At 35.7% G+C, this 20,383-nt stretch overlaps 1 protein-coding gene across 1 annotated transcript in view; it reads left to right on the top strand.

The window, feature by feature from the left end:
- The window catches only part of LOC121389241 (cytoplasmic tRNA 2-thiolation protein 2-A-like), a 41,402-nt gene that overhangs the window by 7,908 nt on the left and 13,111 nt on the right, over nt 1-20,383 (top strand). The window contains exons 5-13 of the mRNA XM_041520840.1: nt 4,213-4,307; nt 7,868-7,945; nt 8,909-9,047; nt 11,122-11,182; nt 13,311-13,423; nt 15,905-16,074; nt 16,986-17,121; nt 18,311-18,360; nt 19,991-20,072. Of these exons, the coding sequence (XP_041376774.1) occupies nt 4,213-4,307; nt 7,868-7,945; nt 8,909-9,047; nt 11,122-11,182; nt 13,311-13,423; nt 15,905-16,074; nt 16,986-17,121; nt 18,311-18,360; nt 19,991-20,072 (924 nt within the window). The remainder of the gene's footprint in view (nt 1-4,212; nt 4,308-7,867; nt 7,946-8,908; nt 9,048-11,121; nt 11,183-13,310; nt 13,424-15,904; nt 16,075-16,985; nt 17,122-18,310; nt 18,361-19,990; nt 20,073-20,383) is intronic.

Raw genomic sequence — 20,383 nt, 5'->3', positions numbered from 1 at the left:
AAGTGGTGTCATATTTGTATTGAGAATTGGTGAATTCCATCGCTAAACACTTTCTGTTTTTATTACTCAGTACATATAGAATAGCTAAGAAATGGATATTAAATTAATTCATTTATTTCATTTTAGCTTTCGGGCGATTTAGTAATAAAATATATATATCAAATTCAACTCTAGTTTACATTTGTTGATTAACAGTTTTAAACACTGCATATGTATTCCTATTATAGTACATTCAGAATTAGATACCAGAGAATCTGTCATTGGTTGAGATGTTGTTTGAGAACCAAATCAAACCAGCCAGTTTGCTTACATTCATCAGTGTTCGAGATTAACGGTATCCCGATATCCCGGGCATACCAGAATTTAATTTTGGATACCAGACTTCAAGAACCCAGTATCCCACCGGGATATCATATAATACTAAATTCTCAGGTGGGATATCAAATTTTGAAATGTTAGTATCCAACTGGGATACTGGCCCAAAATTTTAATCTCGAACACTGTTAATGCATCAATTGTTAGCAATGTTTCTGTATCATATTAAATTATATCTGCACTGCATCACTGCCAGAAGTATACTATTCTCCTGAAATTGTGTAGGAGAGCAATTGCTCTCAGTGTCAAATTCACAGTAATTTTGAGTAAAATAAATTAGCGATATCAGCCTTTGATGACGCAAGCAGTATTTCGCCCATGAGCTAGTGCAGTTGCTTGCGTCGTACCATAAGGCAGTGTTCAACAAATGTTTGAGAAGTTCACTAGCCCTCACAGACACTCTGGCTAGTGCCCTATGTATTATAGTAATACAGCTGATAATTTCAACTAGCCGAGACCGAGGGCTAGTGGATCTGTTGAACCCTGCATAAGGACTGTATTAGGCATTAGTAATAGTACATACATGTGTTTACTCTAATTTCTGTCTTTGTTTTATTTTGCCAGACCGAAAATGCTATCTTCTGAGTCACAGGCACAGTTAAAATCAATAATGAAACTAGATAGTGCAGATCTGACGTGAAAACAATTGAGGGAAATGATTAATTGTTCCCCTAGATAGATAGATAGATATTTAGTTTAACGTGCCCATATACCACTGGGGTTTCGAACACGCCCATCCCAAGTCCTGCCTCCGATAAGATTGGTGAAAGAAGAGAGGGGGGGGGGGGGGGGGGGGGGGGGGTGTAGAGTTGAAAATAGCAGTTGGTAAAAAAATGTTGATAGATTTTATTTTTTTTAAATTAAATAAAAAGTTACAAGCCAAAAATAAAAAGAATTGACTGCTCGGCCGAATATTTATATAATTTAGAGCATTTTAGAAGGACAGTCCAAAAGTAAATAAGAGAAAGAAGAGAGGATCGGACTATTTAATAATATTAAAAAAGAAAGTAATTTTGACATATAATTTTGAACAAAGGTCTAATAGTTTAAAGTCCGATCTATATGTCCACATGAGTGGCCTCGTTAAGGCCGTTTGGGTGCGCTTAGATCATGGGGAGCCATTCAAAGGTGCAGACCCTAGTTTCAGCCCTTGAAAAAGAACAATATGTTTTGTTAATCTACAAACCTACAACACACATTTGGATAAGGTTATAATGGAGAGAAGCTAAAGTCGGATGTTTAAACAGAAGTACCATCTAAAAATAACTAGAGCTTGCCTTGATAAATCTTACTTCTCAGATGAATGTGCATTTTTAGAATTATGAAAAATGCATTTTGGGTATTGCAGAAACCCGGTTGACCAGAACCAACTTCAGGTGTACGAAAATTAATATTCTAAGTAATAAAATGTAAGTACTTCTAATTTTAATTATCAAAAATGGCTTATGATAGTGAAAAATATGTTGTAGTGTTTAAAAACTAGGGTCTGTTACTTTAAAGGGGAGCTAAAAATACTCTTCTTGGACTAATCTCGGGGAAGTGATGCCATCATGAGGTCTGATGGTCAAGTTGAATTGTATTTAAAGGTATTTTACATTAAAAACATCCTAGGCCATAGGAATAGATACGTAAATTTGGCTTAAAACAAGTGGATTTGACAGGGTAATAATTTTCTTTAAAAAATTGTGTGTGTGTGTGTGCGCGCGCGTGTTAAATTTTTCAGAGTGCAAGAAAATATGAGAAATAAGCTTAAAATAAACATTTTATTATTGCAAATGTGTAGTATAACATTTTGCTTAAACATGTGGATTAGTATGCTTATTTTTTTAATGCTAATGTGCATGTATATTGTTCTAAAGTACAGTAAAGTAGCCTAATTAATTGCTGATATTATTTTTAATTAGATTTTTTTAAAACAGGGTAGGTCCCTCTTATTTTTTTATCCCTGTAATAAATTAACAACTGCATTGTACAGACACTGCAAATGTATATGTTTAAGTAACCCATACTGTTGCTTTTAGTTAATATTAATATGGCCAGATATTAAAAATATGATTTAATTTCAATTTTCAAAATTTGAATCTGCTTCTTATTTCCACATGATATTGTATTGACCTGATAATTGTTATTTTCCATTAATTAATACATTGAACCCCTCTAAACCGGACACCCACAGAACAAAGTCAAACATCTGACTCCGGTTAGAGAGAGGTTATGTTATGTACTGGTATTTAAAAAGAGACTGTGAACACTGTCCAGTTTTGAGGGAATTCTGGTTTATAGAGTGTCCGGTTTTTGAGGGTTTTACTGTAGTACTATTACTTAGGTACAGAGGGACCAGTTTTGAGGGTTTTACTGTAGTACTATTACTTAGTGGAGTAATAATTTTAAAAAAGTACCATAGCTACATGTAAATTAAGGAACAAGTAGCCACAAATAATATTCTTGATAGTGACTGTTCAATCAAATATACTTAATTTCTGGAGAAAACATACCGATAATCAGATTTCATTTCAACCCGTCATATCTATCTCCACTAGGTTCAAAATGCTGTCAGTATATAATGTGTATTTTTATGTTTATTAAAGTTAAAAGTTGACAACAGTGATTCAATTCAGTTAATGTGTTCAAGCTTATTCAAGGAAAAGTCGCCCATTTTTAACACTGAAGCCACAAAATCAGTCATTGGCTATTGTGTTTTGACATAAATTGTTCCAGCACCTATGAAAAACAAAAGGTATACCAGGATATCAAATTGTGTAAATATTCACATGTACAGATTGTGTAATGCAATTCCCTGTTTATATTTTATGCTACTGTGATTTATAAAACAATGATTTAAAAAAAAAACTGTAATAAAAAGTACCAGTTGTAAAATCTGTTTTTGTTGTTTTGTTTTTAATGATAAGTGAAGTGTTAAAATGACACCCACTTCAGGTACAGTATGAGGCCAACATGTAATTACCACTTTCTGGGAGCAAATTATGTATGGTTGGTCTGGGATCAATCCCCATCAGTGGCTCCACTGTGCTCTTGTTCCAGTCAGTGCACCATGACTGCTATATCAAAGACCGTGGTATATGCTGTCCTGTCTCAGGGATGGTGCATATAAAAGATCCCTTGCTACTAGGACAGGATTGAGCTCAGTCGGTTGACTGCTTGCTTGAGATGCTTGTGTCGCAGGATCGAACCACCTCGGTGGATCCATTCAGCTGATTTGTTTTTTCTCATTCCAACCAATGCACTACAACTGAACAAAGGCTGTGGTATGTGTTTTCTTGTCTGTAGGAAAGTGCATATAAAATATTCCTTGCTGCATTCGAAAAAATTTAGCAGGTTTCCTCTCTTAACTACAAGTGAGAATTACCAAATGTTTGACATCCAATAGCTGATGATTAATTAATCGATGTGCACCAGTGGTGTCGTTAAACAAAACAAACTATTTCCCCTTGCTACTAATGGAAAATTTTTGCGGGTTTCCTCTCTAAGAATATATGTCAAAAGTACCAAATGTTCGATATCAAATAGCCGATTATTAATAAATCAATATGTCATTAAACAAAACTAACTGAAGTATTATTTATTTATCAAGAAGGAAGAATTACAGGTTGACATGCTTCATTTGGTGTTCGGTATACAATTTATTAAAAACTAAATCGTTTGTTTGTTTCATAAGCTAAACTTGGTTTGTGTGCGAGTTTTTGTTTTGCTGTTGTTTCTCTTCGAAGCCGTAACTCTTTATGGCTCACATCCGTAACCAAACCTTTGGCGTAGCACCCGTTTACGCTTTGGAATGCGCAACTTCCTGTGGTGTTTTGATTTACCGGAAGTAAATAAAGTACATGTGTTTATTTCACCATCGCCGTGTATGTGTCGAATATGTGTAGCGTAGAAGAAGAATCGGACATCCCATTACCAAAGCCAGTATCCAGGTCGTTAAATAACATAATGTGCACATGGTTTTCTTTTTTAAAAATGTTTTGATCCCATTTTAGCAAGTATAATTCATGGGAGCAGGTCAACTCGCTCCAAAACAAAACTCGTCCCCTTACCAACTTGCCCCAGAAATTGGTCAACTCGCACCACACTGTTTAGTCAATTCATATCAATAAGTATAATGATATTTTAAAGGAATGCTTAAGCAAGGCCTTTGGACTGGTATGTATATTCAACGATATATAGGCCTAATGCACATTATTGCTTAATATCAACATGTATAATTATAGCCCGAGTACTCTGACTGTAAGAGAGCTAGACGGACATTTGGACATAAACACGCTCTTATTACAGTCGGAGACCAACCTATGTCTTTTTTTGGCAATTCCTGACTACCAAACGGTAGGCAACGAGTCCCGCTCTAATACCACAACAATCCTATGTTTGACGTCAAATACCTTTACATCAATCATTTTCGAGTTAAGTGATACAAAAAAATCCACATATTAATCACTAATACACTTACTACAGAAAGAAACCCGACAGCACCCACATTCAGCTACGCTTCGTGACACTCCGTCGCAACAATTGCAAAGCTCGGCGATCTATTTCGAGACGTAGACCACGTGATCGCGCACTGGGCGATTCCGCCTTGTGCAGCAGTTACAGGGGCCGTCTCATATCAGGCGAAGTTACAACACGGAAGAGTTTGCTAATGCCGTTTTGGATGAATTTGGATTTCATTACGTCATTAAACCAAAACAATTACACATTATTGATTCCATTTTGAATTTGAAGGATACATTTGGGGTGTTATTGACAGGATACGGCAAAAGTATGTGCTACGTACTGCCTCCTCTTATGAGATGACCCCTGTAACTGCTGCACAAGGCGGAATCGCCCAGTCTCGAAATAGATCGCCGAGCTTTGTAATTGTTGCGACGGAGTGTCACGAAGCGTAGCTGAATGTGGGTGCTGTCGGGTTTCTTTCTGTAGTATGTGCATTAGTGATTAATATGTGGATTTTTTTGTATCACTTAACTCAAAAATGATTGATGTAAAGGTATTTGACGTCAAACATAGGATTGTTGTGGTATTAGAGCGGGACTCGTTGCCTACCGTTTGGTAGTCAGGAATTGCCAAAAAAAGACATAGGTTGGTCTCTGACTGTAATGAGAGCGTGTTTATGTCCAAATGTCCGTCTAGCTCTCTTACAGTCAGAGTAATCGGGCTAGTATAATTAGTGATTTCACTAGAAATTTGGCAAGGCATGGCTATGATGGTTAGGGTAGACCAAACACTTTTGGGGCATTTTCACCATTTTCGGGGCACTTGTATTTCATTAAAAATAGACAAAAATTAATTGAAATAAACATTAATGTAATTTATGTTTGCTTTAATAAATGAATGGCAAAAGATATAAAAGGCATATTTTATTAATTAATAATACCTTTTTTGGTGTTTTATAAAGGCAAATTTAGAATTAATTACTGAAAAAGGCTTCTTTAATCTCAGGGCAGCATGGTGCTGATTAAGACAAGATGGCACTAGACTATTGAGGCATGGTGCTGCACCATGCTAAAACAAGCTAGGGAAAACACTAATACTCTTATATTTAATTAATAAAACAGATAAATGTGATGGCTATTATATATAACGGGCACATCCATTTTGTACCATCCCAGTGAATACGCTCTCTGGCGAACCAGTGGTTATGTAATACTTAACGTGTCATGTCAGGTATTAGTCTTAGAACTGAAGAAACAAAACATACCTGATTTTTGCGGATGCATCGCAATGTTGTGTAATAATATCCATCCCAGTAAGCCAGCAATAAGTATATATTATTTTTCAGTATAAAATAAACCACCATTGTCAAAGCAGGGTTCGAACTTAAGAATTTGTCTCCCACGGCAATTTAAAAACAAAATTTCAGTTAGTGAAATGGACCACGGACGGCAGTTTAAAGCCTGCCCATGGCAGTTGAAAAAAGAAAGACTTTTGCAGCAAAATAATAATATTACAGAAAGGTTATTTTGCTGTATGTAAACATATTTTAAATGTACTGGCGACTAATGTACATCAGATGAAAACATTTTGCCATTATTGGGGAGCTTTACCAATGGCACTTTTGTACATGATTTGGCCATACATTAACTCACGTACTGAAATGATAATCGGAATGTTTTCTTAGTTACATGTAATTGGTCTTTTCTTTCTGAGGCCTGTACCTAACATTCCTGGTTGGCAGGTGTATATTTGGGACGGTCACATGTCCAGATGCCTGTTTTATGAAGATCACAGGGTATTGTGGGATAACCGCGCGGCCACCCCTAAGATTGTATTTGACATTATCAGCCGTCCTGCTTTATTACTGTAAATAATTCTGTAAAACCCTTGATTTATTAGACTTTCCCATCTAAAATCACAAAACTGACTATTTTTATTAACTCTAAAATTATGATGCGTTTTTCATTTCTTAAAGTGTCGGTATGTGTTGGTGGTCCAGGTATGCATCTTTCCAACACATATGGCTTATGTTTGAGTTTACTCTCCCTTTAATCAATAATGTGCATTAAATATTGTTGAATATGCACACCAGTCAAAAGCCTTGCCTGATCATTCCTTTAAGGACATAAGGGACAAACTCACAAACATCGTTAAAATAGGCTTGGCAATTTAAGAGTGGTTCTTTCTACGTCCAAATATTGTTACATACCATAGATATAGCTGGTATTCAAAATGTTTCAACCGTTTCTCAACTGAAATAGTGCAACAAATGGACACATAAACCAAAAATTTATAACCTATCATTCTCACTAAATCCTGATTTAAGTACTTGCATCATTGTTAACAAAATAAATCTTCCAACGACAACATAAAAAATTTGCCCGCCATTTTAAATTTGCTACATACAGGGAAGCAAATCACCCTGTACATTAAGAAAAGTATTGACTTAATATGCGCCCTGCACTAGACAGTTCATTGTAATAGGTTATTGTTTATCTGATATTAGGATCTCCTCAATGTAAAACCATTTAATTAGTGGTCGTAATAGCAGAGTTTCACTGTAATATTAATAAATAAAATGGCACAAAAGTTGTAGACATCCATTTTAATGTCTTCACAATTAGTTACATACACTAAAGTTTGGGGCATGTTGTCCAAACACTGGGGTGTGTTGACCAGTATTTTAATTCCCTACTAAACAACACTCACACTCTGTCTGTGTGTGTGTGTGTGTCTCTCTCTCTCTCTCTCTCTCTCTCTCTCTCTCTCTCTCTCTCTCTCTCTCGCTCTCTCGCTCTCTCTCTCTCTTTCTCTCTCTCTTTTGCTCTATATGTCTCTGTCAGTCTCTCATGCTTCCTTCTTTTTCTGCCCTCTCTTACCAAACACACACACACACACATGCAAGTATTTTAAAAATAAATATGTATGGTTATGGCAAATTCATTCAGTTATCTATCAAATGGAGTGTGGGAGCTGGATTTGAAGCTTTAACTTGATAAATGATATCATTAAATGAAAATAATTACATGCTAAAAATCTTTTTCAGATCTACTGATCGGACATGCATGAAGTGCCATGAGCAGAAATCTATTCTAATAACCAGGGTTGATGATGCCTTTTGTAGGTTGGTGGTCTAAATGTTAGAAAGAAATTACTAATTAGGCCAAAAAAAAAAAAAAAAAATTGTGTTTCTGATTACCCAACTGATCCTAAACTTTTTATCCACTTACGGATCATCAAAACAGCAAAGCTAGCTCTGTCACTTGCCAGATTCACCAGTTGCGAATTTCAGGAACAATTGGCAAATTTTATTTTGATTTGGCGAAAACATTTCATGTAATAATTAGTATTTTGTTGAAAAATAACAGTGGATTTTGCATATTTGAAAATATTTTTTTTTTGCTAACTCAGAGCTAGCCGTGAAACAGTGAGACAACGCAGCATTTGTTTGAAATGTTACTTTATTGATCTTTGTCAAGAACAGTTTGAAGACTTTAAAGAATTAAAGAAATATATATTATAGCCTACCTACCCAAATGTTGTTCACATATAACCAGAATCACACGTTTGTTTATTATTTACAGGGTTTCTACAATTGTTATAAAATACGCTCGCCATGGGAACAGTGATATTAAACAATTACTAGCCATGATTAAAAATTCACTAGCCCTACTTTATTACGTTACCGGTAATATAAGTTTACTGAATAATGGTAATAATCGGATATGTCACCTAAAGGTGGAGATGGAGCTTATAAACACTAAAATTGGGGGGTTGGGGTGAAGGCAGGATATTCATATTTACAAAATCTACTAAACTGCAACCGTTGACTTTTTTTTCACTAGCTGTCGGGCATGGCAATATTAGTTATTTACTAGCCCAACATTGAATATCACTAGCCATGGAAGTGGGGCTACCATAATCTAGAAGCCCTGTTATTTGGCCTCACTGATATTGTTAATTGATTGCTGGAGTAGATGTTAGTGTGCGTGTTATATTTGGCAACCAAGGTGAGCCACCATACTGTTGTGTGCTACGTCACGGGGATAATTTTTCATATAAACAGACTTTGTGTTTTACTTTTTAGGGACTGTTTCATGGTGTACGTGGTTCACAAATTCCGAGCGTCTATCGGCAAGTCTCATCTGATCCGTGACCATGAGAAAGTGTTGTTAGCATTCTCTGGAGGGCCTTCCTCGTCCGCCTTATTACACTTGGTACTAGAGGTAGGTCACCAGTTAAAGGCACAGTTTTGAGTTTATTTTAATTATTAATATTAGATGGGATGCAGTGCTGCCATTTTATACTTTTTTCTTGAAAATACTACTTTTTATACTTTTTTAATACTTTTTTTCACATGAAAAAATATTTTTTTATACTTTTTCTGCAAAACATTACATGCACAAGAAATGCAATTTTAAATTTGACCCTCGTAAGATTTATGCTTTGCTAGTCTTTTTTCAGGAATGGTTAGTTCTTTGTTGAGTGGTGTGTTTGTAGAGCTCTCTGATCCTGCTGTTCTCAGTGACCAAGTGACGGGGACTGAAATATGCAGAACAGAGTGTTCACCAATCACAAAACCTCACAACATGGTACACACCATTCACTGAGGTTGGTCATAAGCAGCAAACATCAGTAGGACAAAGGTAGCGAAATTGTCAAATGTTGCAGTTAAGTCTGTATTAACTTAAAGTAAAGTAGGACTACTGAATTTTTAATCGTGGCTAGTAAAAAAATTTAATCACTGATCCCATGGCTAGTGGATTTAAAAAACATTCTTGAAACCTTGGTTTTTAATCCTTTTTGTTAGACCATTTTGATACACTTTCTTTTTGGCAAGATTCCATACTCTTTTTTGAAAATGCAGAGTGGCAGCACTAGGGATGGTACAAATAATCAACTACAGTTTTAAAAAAATCGAAATCAGACATCCATGGAACCAAGTGGAATTTTTTTCTTTTTTGAGGGTATACGGTTCAGTACTAATATTTAAAAAGGGACCGTGAAAAACATTGAGGGAATTTCATTTTACGAAGGGTCCTGTTTTGAGGGGTTTCATTGTATGTACTGTACTTTGAAAAGAAGAAAATTTTAATTTCTTTTTAAACTAAAAACATGGTCAGACTTAATTTTTATTTTTTATATTATTATTTTTTGGTCTCGCTTTGACGAAGTCAAAAGGTGAGATCTAGATTGGTAGCAGATAAAAATGACATCAACTTTTTTGCATTTAGCTCCAATGTTTAATTATTATGTTTAGTGCCTCTTTTGGATATAGGCACGTTAATAAAATAACCGTAACCATACATGTATTACATTAGGTTCATTTCTCACAAACTATAAGTCCTAGATCGATGAAATCGATTTATGATGATATCATAGAGCTTGGTATTAATATAAGCCTACATGTACCTGTCAGCGAGTCTGAGACTTTAATGCCATGACAATGCCATAAAAATGTTCATGCATGTGACATTATTAAAGATATGAGTCTAGACTCTGATCATGATGATCATAGAGTTTGGTGCATGTACAGCCATTTCCTTTCGGTTTCTATGCTAATACTGATGCATATAGCTTCTGTACTCTGACTTTGAGTTTGGAGTTTTCCTTCTCCTAGGAGAGTTTCCTTACTAGGATTCAGTGTCTCTCCAGCCTGGTTTTGATTTTGGAGTTTGCTTCTCATAACAGTTGTCTTTCTTGACTCATGTCCTCTGTCTGTCCAGTCCATATTAGTCTAGTCTCTACCCTTTGACCAGTCCAGCTTGGGCGACCCTACCAGGAGCTGATGCTCCAGCTGGCATAGCTCTCCGAGTCATTGAGACATGCAAGCTACCTCACCATGTCAAGGAATGGACAATGAGATAGAAATCGATTTATAGGTTCATTTATATTGTTCCATCTCAATACATGTTTTAAAAATTTAATTTAATTTTTAATTAAAATAAATTAATGTTTTGTTCAATGTTAAGTTTTTAAGTTTAGATCCATTTATCTCAAACAGTGATTTTGGTTCTATCTATGAATCTTCATCTAAATCCATGTTTAAATTTTGTTTTAATTATTAAAATAAAGTTTGAAACGTTTTAAAAATTGAATTAATTTTTTTTTTTTTTTATTTTTTTTTTATTAAGAACTAAATCATGAATTGCATTGAAATAAATATCTACAGATGCAAATTTGAATAACATTGAATACATTTATTATGATAGATGAGACATTGTCCTGTGGAATTCTTGTCTGAGCATTTTCAGTTTATGAATGATTTTGTTTTTAATGTGTTCAAATGTTTATTTTCAGGGATTAAGTATAAGAGCACACAAACGACTGAGGTTTATACCAAGCATTGTCCACGTTGATGGTAAGACATCTCAATCTGTTGTGTTTTAGGGAAGGATCTCTATCATCCATTAAAGGCTTTTGTAGGAGATATCGCTGCCACTATAATTTGCGATATCTCCTGAGATATTCTCCTAGGAGATATCGCTTCTTTTTGTTATGTCACTGTGTATGTTTCAGTGCTAAACCTATCATTAGTGAAGTCACACCACTGTCGTTCTGCTAGTTAACAAGTCTGCTTCTGCCAAATATAGTGACATTCAACCCACATCACTGACATTGTTTACAGTTGTCGCAAATGAAAAGAATGATAACGGATGATAAAAAGAATAACCCCCTCATGTCTTGTGATATTATAATTTATTATATAACATTTAATGAAATATCTTAAAATATCAGTGAAATAAAAGTGTTATCAGTCATTCAGTGATGATAACACATTTTAGAGTGAACATTTCACTATTTCACTCTAAAATGTGTTATCGTCACTGTAGAAAGTCTTATCTTCACTGTAAGAAAGCTGGAACTATTTTGCTGCTGGCATTTTAAAAATAAAAGTAAAGGTATATAATAAATAGAAAAGTTCATGTTTTTTGTCAAATACATGTATGATTTATACATGTATTTCATCTCGTGAAGTTTGCAATCATATCACACTCATCGTGCAAGCGCGACTCGTGAGATATGATTGCCAATTTCACTCGATGAGATATCAATCATATTTGACAAAAAATATGAAATATCCTCTATTTATCAACACTCGTTGATAAAAGTATAAAAATCATACTTTTATCAACTTTTGCTGATAAATTATAATATGACAAGACACTCGGAGAGTATCCTCTATGTAGTTCGGTAAACGATTGCTAACCTGAGGAGCCACGAGTCAAGTTTTCTTCACAGACCCACTGAGTTTTTCCCATTTCAGCCAGTGTTTTATGACTTGTGTTTCAAAGGTCATGGTATGTGCTGACCTGTGTATGGTATTTCTGCTAATCGAAGTAACTAGTGCAGGGCACACATTAAGTCAGTACTTTTCTTAATGTGCAGGGTGAGTTGCTTCCCTCTATTTAACAAATTTACAATGGTGTACAATTTTGTTTATGTTGTTGGAAGATTTATTTTGTTAATAATGATGCAAGTACTTCAATTGGGATTTAGTGAGTATGGTATGTTATACATTTTTGGTTTATGTGTCCATTTGTTACACTATTTCGGTTGAGAAACGGTTGAAACACGGTGCCACAAGTTTTGAATACCAACTATTATACAGGGTATGTAACAATATTCGGACGTAGAAATAACCACACTTTTTACGTCCCTTTGGACTCCGAAGTAACCTATGTGGTTGCAGAATATTTCTCGTCTCTCTTTAGACCAAGTGCCGGATCTACTATATGTAGTACACTTACTGATAACATCCTTAGTTAAAATATATTGTGGTGTCTATAAACAATGTGGGGTGAGATCTAGATCAGTTGGTAGAGTGCTCACCTGAGATGCTGGAGTTGAAGGATCGAATACATTCGGTGTACCCATTCTTTAAGGGTTGAAAATTAATAGTCGCCCGCGACGTTTAAGGGAGACTAAGACTTTTACAAATGTAGTCCGTTTGGGCGACCATCGATTTTAGGGTCTGCCAAAAAAAGACACTGGAACTGAGTCAAATGTGATAAAACACACCGCGTCCATGTTAGTGCAAACTACAGATCTGGCAGCAGAAGATATAGAACATGCTCTATATTGTGAAAGCGCCAGACTCGATTTCAAAAAGTTTGAGATAAAAGTTCATAAATCTTCTCAGAGATTATATTATTATATTGTATGATGTGTACTACAGTGTTTGTTTGATCAGGACTCGAAACGGCCTGTGGCCAGGTCGCCAAATGCAACCAATGTCCAGTTTGGGCGACTTAATTATTTAAAAAATAATGCTGTTAGTTGCCCAAATAATATGTGGGCAATCTTCTTTAGAGCTATAACATATGAGCCACTATTAATATTTGTATTCCACATTAAAATCATGTTCGTGATTCTCTTACCATAATTTGCCAACATCCATTTGTTTAGTTTTTTTGGCCACCATATGTTTTGGTGAATTTTGAGCCCTGTTTGATATATTTTTATCTGCTGTGTCTGGTCAATTTCAGAGTTGGGCAGTGTCGATTCTGTTTCTGCTGATGAAAGAAATGAGAAGAACGAACAAGTTGTCTCCCTTATGAAAGCCTTTGGATTTCCTTGCTACATGAGTTGTCTTGAACAGGTTTGGTTGTTGCTAGTCATTTTTTTATTGCCTCGCCTTTACAAAGTGAAAAGGCAAGAAATAGGTATTACTTTTCCAATGGTGTCTGCGGCTGCAGTGACAGCGTCAAGTTTTCTGTTAAAAGTTTCAGATTTAGATTTGTTTCTCACAAACTACAAGTGAAACTTGGTTTGTAGTTCCACCTATCGATGTTCATCACAAATCACTGAAACATTTTATGGTAGACGAGACATCTAATTCTGCAGAATTGTTGTCTTTTACTGGAACCCTCCATCCTCTATAAATTAGTATTTTTTTTATTATTGTAATTTTATTTAGATTTGTACGTCAGGTCAGGTCAAGGTCAGAGGGTTTTACTGGGGTGCAGAAATGGAAAATATTTCACTAGCCCACTAGACAAGAACCAACTAAAATTTACTAGCCTGACAGACTTTCTACTAGTCCGTCAGCCTGTAGAATATATTATTGTTCAACTTCAAACGATATATATATATATATGTGTGTGTATGGATGTATGTATGAATATATGTATGTGTATGTGTGTATATATAATGAAAACAAGACCCAAACCTTGATTGACAAATCAGTAAATTTTGAAATACTCTGGTAAATACTACGTTTTTCACATTTCTTTTATATAGATTTACAAAATTCAAGAGACATCCCGAAAGTGTTTAACAGAACAATCTATTCAGAACACATCTCGGATTCAATGCAAAAACAAAATATGTATAGAACAAATTAAATTAGTCAGTCAGAAAAAGACAGATCGCCCGTCGGACTGGTAGTTGCATTTTTTTAACTCGTCCGTCAGAATGTTTACTCACATTTGGCGACCTGGCGAGTACTTTCTTCACCCCTGGTTTTATGTGCACATTCAGAGCAAGCTGTTGTAGTGCACGCCTGTCATGGCCACAGGTGCCAGCCTTGGCGGGGTCCTCTGTCCAAGACGGGAAAGGGGTTGGAGTGATTTGTAAGTACTTAATAGATTTATTTATACATTATTGAATTTGTTTTAAATTAAGAATACCCTGGCATATGTCAAAAAGGAAAAAAAAAAGAGTAAAGTTTGTTTTATTTAACGACGCCGCTAGAGCACATTGATTTTTTATCTTATCATTGGCTATTGGACATCAAACATATGGTCATTCTGACACTGTTTTTAGAGGAAACCCGCTGTCGCCACATAGGCTATTCTTTTTACGACAGGCAGCAAGGGATCATTTATTTGCGCTTCCCACAGGCAGGATAGCACAAACCATGGCCTTTGTTGAACCAGTTATGGATCACTGGTCGGTGCAAGTGGTTTACACCTACCCATTGAGCCTTGCGGAGCACTCACTCAGGGTTTGGAGTCGGTATCTCGATTAAAAATCCAATGCCTCGACTGGGATCCGAACCCAGTACCTACCAGCCTGTAGACCGATGGCCTGCCACGATGCCACCGAGGCCGGTATGTCAAAAAGGATTTATAGATGGCCTTATCAAAGCATGTAATTCCTGGTCCGTCCCCTCAGGAATCTGAATCTGCCCTGGCTTCACAGTAAATATTCCGGGCTAGCTCTGTCACTTGCCAAAGTCGCCAATTGTGGATTTCAGGAACAATTGGCGAATTTTATTTTGATTTGATGAAAAGATTTCAGGTACTAATTGATATTTTGTTGAACAATAACGGTGGATTTTGCATATTTAAAGATAATTTGGTGAATGGTTTTGCTTTCCTACAGCTAGCCTTGATGTTTCATGTCAATTAAAAATAACAAACAGCTGTCTGTAAGGTGTATATAGTTAAAACATAAGTTTTCGGAGCGTGAATAAGTAAAAGGATTTTTCATTAGTACTGGTTTTGTCTCATCTTTATGAAGTAAAAAAGCTGAAATATATGGGTATTACATTTTCAACAGTGGTGGCAGTGTTAAAGTTTCACATTAAAGTTTTACATTTATAGTATGTCCCATCATACTATTAAAATGTGTTTTGTAAATAATTTCAGTTTGATTTGACGTAAGAAGAAAAATAAAATTGTTTTAGAAATAACAAAGAAATACAATTTGTGTGTGCAATTTACAAATCAATCGGATCGGAAATAAATAACTTGTAGTAAATTAATAGTATAGAAAAAATGTGATCCCAGTGGACTATAGATCTGTTTGTCACAAACTACAAATCCTAGATCAATGGAACTTGGTTTATAGATGGTCATCTGAACTGAACTGAACTTCTGACAAGATGACCAATGTATAAGTATTTCACATAAATAAATAAAAAAATAAAAAACATAATAAATAATAATAAATACATAAAATACATATTCGTATATTTATTTTAGCCGGGGGACTTAAAAGTATTCATAATAAATTTACTGAAAATTTACAATTTACGAAGGACACCAGTTTTTCTTGCTGTTGAAAAAAACAGTGCATAATTTTTTTTATGGTAGGTGAAACATTCAATTCTGCAGCATTCTTGTTTTCATTCTAGGGTGTTGATTTGACAAGATATAAAGAAAATGGCTGCCCACCTTGTTGGGATGTTCTCCAAGGAACTGGGATAGAAGACTTTGAGAAAGCAAAAAAAAGCTCACACATTACTGAAATAATGGGCTCCATAAAATCTGTCACAGCTAAAGAAGAATACATAAAAAATCTCAGGTAATATTTTTGTGAACACCTGGTAGGAATTATTTACAAAAAAAAAGGAATATTGTTTACCAAAACTCCTGTATTTATTAATATTCTATTTCCATTGATTTATGTGCTTTTATTCAATTAAGGTTCAAACACATTGTAAATCTACGATTGTAACTCTCCTACTGGAGAAATTAAAAAACCCATATTAGAAACAATGGCTACCGGGTAAAAAACAAATGCGCAAAATGTAATTTTGTTTGTCGTCTGCTAACAATAACACAACAAACCATGGTAATGATCTGCGTTTTGGTACGAACTTTAGGACATTCTTATAAAGGAAAAGATAACTCTTGAGAAATGTGGCCGAGTCAAAAACATTCATTAGATTGCAAAAAAAAAGATCAGTCTGTGGGCTTTCGCCATCGCGAACTGCTTCAATTATTGGAAATGCTGCCATTTTCCGCAAATAATGGTAAATAACAGAGATTGTGCTTGATTTATTATATGTACACGATTTACGTGCAGCATTAGTTGTACCCAGAGGCACTCTTATATTTACGCCCAACGATACACGTAACTTACGTTTTCGTTGTTTCGTGAATAGCTTTTCAGTCTTAGATTTATGTTTACGTGTAAAACTAGGCTTACGATGTTTTGTGAATATGGGTCCAGGCCTCTAAGATTTGAAATGTTTTATAAACCATTTATGTAATTCATTTCTTATGGTAAATCCTGTTATGAACCCATAATTGCTGTACAAAATTTAATGCCTGATGGGTGAATAAAAATGACTTTGAGAAGATTGTTAGTCAAATCAATTGGGTACTTGAAATTAAATGTGTTTAAATTGACCTACTAATTTTTTCCACTGATATTTTAAAAAATACTTTATTTATTGATATACTAGAAAGGTTACTTTGTTCATATTTCAGAAATCAGTTGCTGATAACAATAGCTCGTTTCTATGGATACAGTAAACTTATGGTAGCTGATTGTTCAACTAGACTGGGAATTCAGACACTCTCAGGCATCGCTCTTGGCCGTGGGGCTCAAATTTCTTCCAACACAGTAAGTAGTACTGAGATTTTTAACTGCTGTTCTGTCTACTGCTCTTCCTTTATAAAAGTTTATAATTTAGTATTTTCCCTAGAAAAACGCTTTGGGTGCATTTTCAACATTTTCAGTGCACTTTTTTTTTTATCATTAAAGACAAAACATAATTGAAATAAAAATAAATGTAAATAATGTGCTTGCTTTAATAAATGAATGGCAAAATATATAACAGGGACATGTTATTAATTACTAATTTAGAATTAATTATTGAAAAAGGCTTGTTTAATCTTAGGGCAGCATGGCGCTGATTAAGCAGATGCGATTCTACTGCTAATTGGCGGAATTCCGCTTTTTAAACAAAATGTCATGCCCCCAGACCCCCCCCCCCCCCCCCCCCCCCCCCCCCCGAGTCATCTTGTGCATTCTGCACTTGATTACGTGCCTTTGGCACGCATGTATCATTTTCAGCTTTTTTAGAAATGTTTCAATCACATGGCTGTTAAGACAAGATGGTGCTAAACTATTGAGGAATGGTGCTGCACTATGCTAAAACAGGCTAAGTAAAATACTATAATTAATTTTTTCAAAATACAAACAAGCATTTTAGTTTTAGCTAATTTGTTACAAAAATTGTTTCAACTAGTGCTAGGTGAGCAGAACATTTCAGCAAATTATCTTTTCAACTTCACAAACTTTCTAACAAAATATCAATTATTACAGGAAATTATTTCACGAAAATTGAAATAAAATTTGCCAACTGTTTTTAAAATTTTCAAGTGGGCTAATTTGGTGAGTGCCAGAGCTAGTCCTGTAATGTCAATTTATAGTTAATCATCTGGGCCCCGTTCCATGAAGCAATCTTAGCGCTACGATTACCTTATGTGCCAGAGCCCTCAAAAGTACCCGGTCTCCGGCGGCAAATCGCCGCCTGAAACAGCTTTTGCCGCCGCCTACTTTTCGTTGATGGTAAAAAAAAAGTGCTTTCTCTTCTTTAATAAAGTCTCCTACAAAAGGGATCCAAACAAGGCCCCCCGCTTTGCCCCCTGCTATCATCACTGTTGTAGCCTGCTACTTCTTAAACTATTGAGGGCGCTGATGTGCATAACTACCTTATGTGCTTAGGGTGATCTTAGTGCTAAGATTGCTTCGTGGAACGGGACCCTGTATGTCTGAAAATCATTTTGTGTGCTTGTTCTTGTTTCAGAGTTTTTCAGATGACCGACATGGAGATGTGATGATAGTCCGCCCAATCAGGTGAGAATTACGGTATATCGTGATCTAGAGTTGGAGTTAAGAAACCAGCTTGTCATGTGAGCTAATCTTTTTAAGTATAAGCACATTTTTTAGGTGTGTTTTTCCACAAATAAACATTTGCTATGGCTTTTGAAAGTGGGGGAGAAAACCTTACAGGGCAGACAGGTGGTGCCATTATGATAATTGTATGTCTGATGTGTCCACTGCACTTTGTATATTCTTTATTTAAATAAAGTTTCAGTTTGTGGGTTGTAAGTATACAAAATAATTGCCTCTAACCACCTCACATTTGGGGGTGGGGGTGGGGGCTATGTGTACCGTATATTGTCGTGTATTAGCCGACTCCTTGTATCAGGCGACCTTTAAGTTTGACCCTAAATATCAAGCACAAAATCATTGGCTTCGTGCATAAGTTAAAGTCATCTTTTGTCTAGTTGTTCATTGTATTGATTTCAATAATACTGTCAACAAATAGACCAAAAAAAACAAACAAAAAAACCAAAAACAAATAGACTTGTGCTTTTCTTTTTCATTATTATTTTTTTCTCCCTTTATTTATTACAGACATGGTAATCATTATCGCAATGGTAAGTATTTCTAGACTTCAAAAGTTGGCTAATACACAGCAATATACGGTAGTCCATTGGTAAAATGCTCAACTGTGTGGTTGATGTAGGATCAGTTCCCTTTGGTGGACCCACTGGTTTATTTCTTTTCCCAGCCACTGTTTCACAACTTGTGTAACAAAGGCTGTCGTATGTAACTGGCCTGACTGGTGTCATGGTTAGGCCATTAGACATATGGTTGGTAGGTACAAGGTTCGCAGCCCAGTACCAACTCCCATTCAGAGCGAGTTTTAATGACTTATTGGGTAGGTGTAAGACCACTACACCTTCTTCTTTCTCACTAACAACTAATTCAGTGTCCTGGACAAACTGCCCAGATAGCTGAGGTGTGTGCCCATGACAGTGTGCTTGAACCTTAATTGGATATAAGCACGAAAATAAGTTGAAATGAAAAAAAAAAGTTGTATATACTATCCTTTTTGTGGAGTGATGCATATAAAAGGCACTTACTACTAACTGAAAAGAGTAGCCGATGAAATGGCGGCAGTGGGTTCCTCTCTCATTATCTGTATGGTCCTTAACCACAATTTAGAAGCTATATAACTGTAAATAAAAATGTGATAAGTGCATCGTTAAAATAGAACGGTCTCCTTCCTTCCTTTCTCCCATTTGATCAATCTAACTTTAAGAATCTATTGAATGAGTCAGATAAAAATTAGACTTTTATTCCCACTGTGCTCCACTGCAGGGCTAGCTCTGGCACTCACCAAATTCGAAAATTTACAAATTTTGAAAGCAATTGGGGAATTTTATAAATAATTTTATATAATAACTGACATTTTTTAGAAAAATAAATGTTGATTTCTGCCATTTTTTAAGTTTAATAAACAATTTGACGAATTGTTTAGCTCACCCAGAGCTAGTCCTGTAGACTTAGTTATCACCCGAGACACGAACTCAGTACCTACCATCCTTGAATCGAGTGACAAATCTAGTGTGCCACTAGGCCAGTGGTGTTATTCAGAACGTGAAGTTCCTGATTTTTCTCGTGCTTTCTTTTCCAGAGATTTGTCTTCTAAGGAGGTGGCCATGTATAATCACCTTAACGGAGTACAGCCTCTGGTTCTACCAACAGTTACAACCAAGGTAAGAAAAGTAAAGTAAAGTTTGTTTTATTTAACGACACCACTAGAGCACATTTTTTATCTTATCATCGGCTATTGGACGTCAAACATATGGTCATTCTGACACTGGTTTTTAGAGGAAACCCTCTGTCGCCACATGGGCTACTCTTTTACGACAGGCAGCAAGGGATCTTTTATTTGCGCTTCCCATAGGCAGGATAGCACAAACCATGGCCTTTGTTGAACCAGTTATGGATCACTGGTCGGTGCAAGTGGTTTACACCTACCCATTGAGCCTTGCGGAGCACTCACTCTGGGTTTGGAGTCTGTATC

This window comes from Gigantopelta aegis, chromosome 14 (assembly GCF_016097555.1).
Source record: "Gigantopelta aegis isolate Gae_Host chromosome 14, Gae_host_genome, whole genome shotgun sequence".
Taxonomy (NCBI): domain Eukaryota; kingdom Metazoa; phylum Mollusca; class Gastropoda; order Neomphalida; family Peltospiridae; genus Gigantopelta; species Gigantopelta aegis.
The sequence above is the reverse complement of the archived record's forward strand: the minus strand, read 5'-3'. Positions and strand labels throughout refer to the sequence as shown.